At 37.7% G+C, this 8,610-nt stretch overlaps 1 protein-coding gene across 1 annotated transcript in view; it reads right to left on the bottom strand.

The window, feature by feature from the left end:
- The window catches only part of LOC100924882 (solute carrier organic anion transporter family member 4C1), an 80,029-nt gene extending 73,445 nt beyond the window's left edge, over nucleotides 1-6,584 (bottom strand). The window contains exons 1-2 of the mRNA XM_031968314.1: nucleotides 6,308-6,584; nucleotides 4,085-4,348 (exon numbers count right to left, since the gene is read on the bottom strand). Coding sequence (XP_031824174.1) covers nucleotides 4,085-4,348; nucleotides 6,308-6,584 — 541 coding nt within the window. The remainder of the gene's footprint in view (nucleotides 1-4,084; nucleotides 4,349-6,307) is intronic.
- Between the last annotated feature and the right edge of the window lie 2,026 nt (nucleotides 6,585-8,610).

Raw genomic sequence — 8,610 nt, forward strand, 5'->3', positions numbered from 1 at the left:
TTATAAAGTCCCTTCCAGTTCTAAAGCTCTGATCCTGTGAGCCTATGACAGATACTGTAAATGGACAATGAGATGGGTCCAGAATTGAATAAGATTCTCAGAGGATAGGCTGAATTATCTTTAGGAAACTATCTCTCCTTTTGTTTGCATTTCGATTCCTAGTATAGTATCTGGCATTTAGGAAGTACCTAATAAATGCTTGTCAACTAAATAGATTCAAGTACACTGAGTGATTCCCTTATGGAGTATTCATGGAAGAGCATGGATAAGGGCAACAAGGGACGAGAGGGCATGTATAGTTTGTAAACAGTATAGTTGAAGACAATATTTGCATGAATAACATCACAAATTCATAAAGCAAAAAAACATCAAGAACTGGAACTTAAGGAACACCTTAACTGGGGATGGGAGTGGGGGAAGTGACTAGAAATCTTGCTATTCAAGAATTCATTCAAGGAAGTAAAGATATTTAATCTGACAAAAAAGTTTAGCCAAGGTAGAATAGCTGCATTCAAGTACTGAAGGATTGTCACAATTAAAAAAAAAAAAAAAAAGATTTGATTACTTCAGCTTGTTCCAAGAAGCCAGAAGGAAGAATAACAAAAATTGCAAAGAAGCAGACTTAGGTTTAGTGTAAATATACAGAGAAAAGTGTTAATAATTAAAACTATCCAAAAGCAAAATGGACAACCTTTGCTGTTATTAAATTCTCAATAAGTTTAAGCTCTTCAAGTGGAAGCTAGATGACTTCTTGATTAGGATCTTGTAGAGGGAATTTCTGTTTAAGTATAGGTTGGAATAAATAACCCCCGATACTCTTCCAACTCAGATTCCAAGTCTTTACATTCCATGTAAATAGATACTTATTTGCATCATAGTTAATTCATAAAAGTTCATAAACAGACCATAAAAGTCTGTTTAATCCATAATTTTACCATATATGTTATATGTAACAAGAACAACAAAGTAGAAAAGAATACTAGTATCAGTCTCGGAAAGGGACTGGAAATGTTTAAAAGAATTATTTATACTTTTATCATATTGGTTGGGGAGGGAGGAGACAACAGGTAAGCATAGGAGACCACGATAATACAAGTGGATTCATTTCAAAGATTAAATCACTCTGGGGAGAAATACATGATTACCTCTTCTTGTACTTGTCTAAAGCCAAATATTTAGTCTAAAGTTAGATATCTTATATTAAAAATAACAGACATTTGACACTTAAAATTAATCTCTCCTAAGCCAAAGATTCTGAAACACTGCTAAAATATCATATTAATATTCCACACTGACATCTATCATTTATCTTCCAGCTTCTTAAACTGTGAGCTGGAATCCCATATGGGTCTCATAACTGAATGCAGGGGTCCCAAAATTAAGATTTGTCTTGCAAATGTTTCAGTTGTGTACCTATTTTATATACCTATATACTCAGAGTCAAATAAAAATTTCTCAAGTGAAAAGTAGTTACAAGTGGAAAAGTTAAAGAAGCCTATACTTGCAAGCAGGATGACAATTTCATCATTTTTGGCATTATTAACTAATCCATGATTGAAAGTGACAAAATTTCTAGCCATCTCAAGAGTTTCATTTTGTCGTCCTCATATTTATAGCTTTAATTTTTTTTTCTTTCCTGCAGACTGGATTCCTATCTATGCTCAAAGTGCAATAACTGTGAACAGCCACCAGATTCCATTGCTGTTTTCACAGGGAGTGGTGACCTGCATTTCTGTCTGACTTGGGCTGATTTGCCCTCTTAGGTAGCTTGGGGATTCCCTATCCTCTCCTTTTAAAAAATGATCACATACAATTTTTCTTGAACAATATGACAAGTATGAATATGTTTTTGCTTTTTTGCTGAGGCTATCTATTGGAGTTAAGTGACATGCCCAGGGTCACACAGCCAGGAAGTGTTAAATATCTGAGTGTAGATTTGAACTCAGGTCCTCCTGACTTCAGGGCTGGTGCTCTATTCACTAAGCCACCTAGCAGCACCGGAAATGTTTAAAAGGATTATTTATACTTAATCTTTATCAGATTGCTTAGGAAGGAAGGAGATAACAGGAGGAAGGGAGAAAAATCTGGAACACAAAGTCTTACAAAAATGAATGCTAAAAACCATCTTTATAAATATTTGGAAAAATAAAATACTATTGAAAATAAGAGAAAGGGAACCATATTGGAACCAGACTTAGTTCTGATACCTAATTGACTTTGACCCTAACTGAAGCTCAGAATTCCTGATCTCAAATAATTTACCAACCTTACCTTCCTTAAATAGTAGAGATTTCTATTCTGTGATTATCACCTACACTACACCTATATTTGTTTTTCCCATGCTTAAATGCTACAGCCCTGTTGGAATTCATCTTACCAATTCCAAAATTGCAGAAAATTTGCTCTAAAATGCAAGATGTACTACATCCTTGATCAAAAGTCCATATTCCAAGGCAGCTAGGTGGTGTACTAGCGCAGAAGTAAGGAGGACCTGAGTTCAAACACTTCCTAACTGTGTGAATCACTGAACTCTAATTGCCTCAAGGGAAAAAAAGTCCATATTCACGTCTCTAATTGTAGTCATTGTTTTTCTGTCAGTCTGACTCTTAGTGATTTCCATCTGGGGCTATCTTGGCAAAGATACTGGAGCTGTTTGCCATTTCCTTTTCTAGCTCATTTTACAAATGAGAAACTGAGGTAAATAAGATTAAGTGATAAACCCAGAACAAACAGCTAGTAAAGGTCTTAAGATAAGATCTGAACTCAAAAGATTAATCTTCCTGATACTAAGCCTAGGATTCTATCCATTAGTCACCCAGCAGTCTCAAACTGTGTTCATGTAAATATCCTTATTTTCTTGCATAAAAATGTGTATATTGGATTCCAGAACAGCAAGTTAACAGTCATTATCCTGACCAGTTCTGATGGACCTGGCCATCCTCAGCAATGAGATCAACCAAATCATTTCCAATGGAGCAGTAATGAACTGAACCAGCTACGCCCAGAGAAAGAACTCTGGGAGATGACTAAAAACCATTACATTGAATTCCCAATCCCTATATTTATGCACACCTGCATTTTTGATTTCCTTCACAAGCTAATTGTACAATATTTCAGAGTCTGATTCTTTTTATACAGCAAAATAACGGTTTGGTCATGTATACTTATTGTGTATCTAATTTATATTTTAATATATTTAACATCTACTGGTCATCCTGCATTTTTGATTTCCTTCACAAGCTAATTGTACAATATTTCAGAGTCTGATTCTTTTTATACAGCAAAATAACGGTTTGGTCATGTATACTTATTGTGTATCTAATTTATATTTTAATATATTTAACATCTACTGGTCATCCTGCCATCTAGGGGAGGGGGTGGGGGGTAAGAGGTGAAAAATTGGAACAAGAGGTTTGGCGATTGTTAATGCTGTAAAGTTATCCATGCATATAACCTGTAAATAAAAGGTTATTAAATAAAAAAAGAAAAAAAAAACAGTAGTTATCCTACAATGCCCATCACAGTGTTCCTTTTAGCTTTCTAGTTCTAAGATACTCTAAATTTTAATTTTTACTATTCTGAAAACCTCAAATTCCCTTATCCCATGTTAGGTTATGTATGGGGCAACGAGATGGCACAGTGGATAGAGCAGCAGAAGCCCTGAAGTCTAGAGTTCAAATCCGAATTCAGACACTTAACACTTAATAGCTGTGTGACCCTGGGCAAGTTACTTAAACTTAATTGCCTCAGCAACATTGTATTTCAAAGAAGCCTAGAAGACTGGCATAATAATTAGCACAAAAACTCATCGTGCCTTGCAAAACTCCCAAACCTTTGAAGAAATTTTTATAAGTCTAAGAAGCAGAAACATGTCTTAAGTATAATTTTTTTTTCCAATGAAAGTTTAGGGACCTTTGTAATTTGGACTCCAGCTTAAGATACCCCCTCCTAGATACTTATACAAAATAATTACACTTGATCTGGTCAGTGGAAAATAGATGTAATGAACTAATTTTATAACAATTTCAAAACTTTTAAATTGGATATTATTTTATCTATTTTTTTTTAAACAAGGAGCACTTACCTTCAAATTTAGATCCAAAATGATATTCTCCACTTGTAAAGTGTGGCAAAGAATATACAAGAGATCCTAGTCCCATCATAAAAGATGCAAAAGCAAGCCATCTTGGTTTATGACCTTTTTCTCCAAAGAATGACACAAATAAGGACAATAAACAGAATGAAATGTCATAGCTTGATGATACCAGGCCGGTCAAGGAACTCTTCAATTCATAGCGCTTTTCAATAGTAGATATACTAATATTTACTAGGCCATTTACTACAATACCTACAAGGAAAAAAGAATAACAAATGTGCACTTTAGAACTATAAATCTCTACTGATGACCATTATGAAAGCATACCAGAACTGTATTTATTCATGTCTTTTAAATTTAATTTGCATAGAACACAATTTAAAGATACTATAGCCTTTCACAAATACATATTATAACAATGTGCCTATTTTTGCTGACAAATATTAATTCACTACAAAATATTAGATCTTGGAAAATATTTTAGCTTGGTTATTGTTTTTAACATGACAAATTACATGCTAAATCAAAATTCATCTTTTATTCAATTTTTTTCCAAATATGTTTGTGTTTAATCCACCTAACCAGGCAAAATCCCATGATACTATGTCAATAGGGAACTTTCTAGGGTAGCCATCCACTGCTTACTTACACTCTCTCCATGGAAGAGTTCAAAATGTATGGGATATCCTAGACTACGGAAGGGGGGAAATCATCACTAACTGAAACTGGAAAATCACTTCAATTTATTTCATAGAGACTAACAAAGAACAAAATGTAAATGGTCTAGAGACAATTTCTTCCTAGAAAAGGTTCAAAGCAGCAGTAAACATTAGCAAAGAGTCTTTTAAGTACAACATCCAAGAAGGAAAACAAAAATGTGCTCAAATGTCAGCTACCTTAGCCATCATCACCTGTCACGAATTTTATTTTTTAAAATAAACATTTTTTAAAAAGTGGAAGTTTTATTTTTTTTTAATTATTTAGTTCGTTATGGACTAATCAAATTTTTCTTTTCAGGATAATTTAAACAAAGTTTTGACTGACAAGATCTAGAGTAAATTTATCTCCTATTAAGTGCAATAAGTGTTATCTCATTGAAATAAGGATGGAAACACTCACTACAACAAAGGCGTTAATTTAGAAAATAAGTACCAAGTAATTAAACCTTTAAAGGTAAATAGGTTTGGGGTTTGTTTTTAAGTACTAGATAGTTCTCCATCTAAAGTTACCCAGCTAGTTATTACCCTAAGAGGTTGACCTGATTTTTGAATTTTAGTAGTCTTCTCCACTTTTTACTTTGAAAAAAGAAAAATGTCCCCATACCTATGCTTGACAAAAAGTGTCTTTTTTGTGAAATATAAAAATATTCTTTAGTAAACTGCTATCAATCATCTATATCAGTATGAATTAAGGTATCAGATTCGTCTCCGACAATCTATTTTCATTGTCAGACAATAAATTTTCATTGAAGGCGAAGGAAATTGAATGGGAGGCAATTGTGAAATTGATAGTTGGGGGGGTGGGGTTTCTAAATCAAAAATAAGGGCGCTTTGTCTGGATGGTCTCCTTTTACCCTTTAACATTTCCTGAGATTCACATCATCGATAATTTGATTCTGATTAACATAAAAAGGTAGCTAAAAATTATCTAACTGCTGTAATCCCCAAAAATCCCACGGAAACAGAAATCTAAACCTCAGAAACGTAATTCAGATGAAATCTACCGTTTCAATTGTAACTTTCTTTAAGGTTTGTTCTTTAAAAAGATAGATTAACAAACAACAGAAAACCTTGAGGTTTCCAACGTATCCGTACGTGCGTACGTGGTTGTTTGGGATCTAAATCCCCAAAGCAATCCCAGGGCTTTTCATTTTGTAAAGAATCGCCAGGAAAACCGCAGTGTTGCGGTTTTAAAACTTTCTACCACAAGCGGTGTGGATGGCTTAGGTCTGCTACTTACAAAGCACAGATAATAAAAGGACCTACGGGGTAGTGACATATTCTTTTAAAGAGCTGAGGCCAAAATGTCTAGCTCGGGTTGTAATTATCCGAAGGAAGGACGCGGGCTTTCTCAAGGCGTGAAACTCCGCCTTGCCCCATGCTCAGCCCCCCCAGCCCGGCTCAGTCGCGTTCCCCACCTCCGCTCTGCCCACGGTGCCGAGTTGTGGAGCTCCCCGCGGGACCAGGAGCCAGAACCCGAGCCTGCGGTTACCTTGGATGAGGGCCAGGAGGCAGTAGTGAAACAGAAAGCCCTTGGGGTTGTTGCAGCGCTGCAGACAGGCGGGAGTGAAGCGTCCCCAGCCACAGGGACCCTCCTCCAGGAGCTCCGGGGGCGGCTGCACGGGCTGCGGCGGCGGGGGCAGCGTCTGTTCCTCGGCGCTGGTCGAGACGGAGACCTCCACTTCAGCGGGAGATGCCGGCAAACGGCGATTGGGGCCAGGGCTGGACGGGACGAAAGCCAAGTTGTCTACGCCTCCCGCTCCCTCCATGGTGAGATGAGTTCTCCGCGCTCTCTTTGGGAGCCTTCGAAGTAATTCCAAGTCGCCCCCCTCTCCAGCAGCTCGTCGCGGGGCACGGTTTGGGCAGCCCTCTGCTCCGCTTCGTGTTGCTTGCCCCACCTGGGCGGCCAGGCGAGTTAGACGGGAGTCTCACCTGTCAGCCGCGGACTCCGCTCGCTCCTCTTCTGTGCGGAAAGACCCCTCGAGGGTAGGCTGGCCATGAACGAAAGCGTAAGCCAGCCCTTCCCACCCACCAATGCCTCTGACCTTGACTTTGACCTCGTTCTTCAGTGGCTACCCAGATTCCACTCAAGCCCCGGGTCTCCGGAGGACCGCGCTAACCAACACCTGAGGATGAAGAAGAGGAGTTGTTGGAGGAGGAGGAGAAGGAGGAGGAGGAGAAAAAGGAGGAGGAGGAGACAGCTGCAGTAGCTGTGATGCAACTTCTTCTTTATTGCCTTTAATCAGACGGAGTTGAGGAACAGAGGTAACGGGAAACTCTCCCCAAAGGTAAGAACGTCCCCTCAGCCTGTGGTATTTCTCCCTCGGGACTGAAGGTGTGATATTCATGTTAGCTGGACCCCGTGGGGGTTAACACTGAAGGAATAAACACAGTTGTTACTTCTGGACCACATTCTGCAAGGTTTGTTTGTTTCCCCTTTCCCCTCCTCCTCCTTTCCTTTGTTATCAAAAAGAAACTAGTCCTGGACTCCCAGAGGAGTGAGTGCGCATTCATTTGGGATCATCAGAACATCACAAAAACCTGACCCTTTCCCTCCAATATTCTTTCGAAATTGTTTTCTTTTGTACTTCCAATAGAATTATGAAATATGAATTAAGAAATCATTTCAAAACAGTATTATATCACTGATGCAATTTATATGTGTAGCAAAGATTCAACTTGGTTATTGTCAAGTATTTTCTATTTTTGAGATAAAAGAGTTAATCAAAAATGAAACTTTTTGTCTAGACCTGTGATGTCAATATAAAGATCTCCTAGACTTGGAAATTCCTATGCCAAAACACAGCAGCAACTTTTATGTAATTTAAAGAATGATTTGAAGCCTTTAGATGTTAAGTTATGTTAGAGGCAGAACTTGACCCCTTCTTGACCACTCTGGGGATGACCCTTTTTTCAGTAATAACCTGGTATTAGTGCCTTAGGGAGGAAAGTATTGTTTCTGATGACACCTTTGTTGGCAACAGTCACTGTGGATCCACAGTATATTCCATTATGGAATCTTGCTCTTCACTTCACTTCCTGCACACCTCTTTGTCAGTTACTTCTCATTCTTTGGTGTTCTCTCCATCCATCATATATCATAGTATATCTTCTAACCATTCATCAATCTAATCACCAGATATTACTATGCATCTTTGTGCCCAGGTACTGTGCTAGGTGATGTGGTTACAAAAACAAAAGAGAAACCCTGAAACAGCGGTTCTGAATGAACCTTTGATATAGTTGATGGAAACAGAAAGGAAATATTTAAGTAGAAATAAGTAAAAAGGTACCAATAGGTACAAGGTGATTTTGAGAGAGTGAACCCCAGAAGTATGTGGAAGAAGAGGATACAAAGAAGGAAAAATCCGTAAAGAATGTGAGTGATGTGGACTGAATTTTGAAACTAATTTAAATGTTTTGAGAGTTAAGAAAAGGAGTTCGTTCTAGACATACAGGATAGCCAATGCATTCAAAGGAATGGAATCAGAAGATGGACTCTTATCCAGTCCAAGGTGGAACATAAGGGCAGTTAGTCTGGATTATGGTGGGTAAAGAGTAAAGTACTGCCAAGATTTAAGAGGTAGGTTAAGACAAGATCATAAAGTTCTTTAAATACCACACAAGGGAGTTTATTTAATTCTGTAGATAACAGGGAACTACTAGAGTTTTTTTAAGTAAGGGAATGGCATGGTAAAACTTGAGTTTTAGGAAAATCAGATTGATACCTATAGAGAGGATAGATTGAATCAGGAAAGAAAAAGGCAGTGGGACAAATGAGATCATCATGATAGT

This window comes from Sarcophilus harrisii, chromosome 1 (assembly GCF_902635505.1).
Source record: "Sarcophilus harrisii chromosome 1, mSarHar1.11, whole genome shotgun sequence".
In the NCBI taxonomy this organism is placed as follows: Eukaryota; Metazoa; Chordata; class Mammalia; order Dasyuromorphia; family Dasyuridae; genus Sarcophilus; species Sarcophilus harrisii.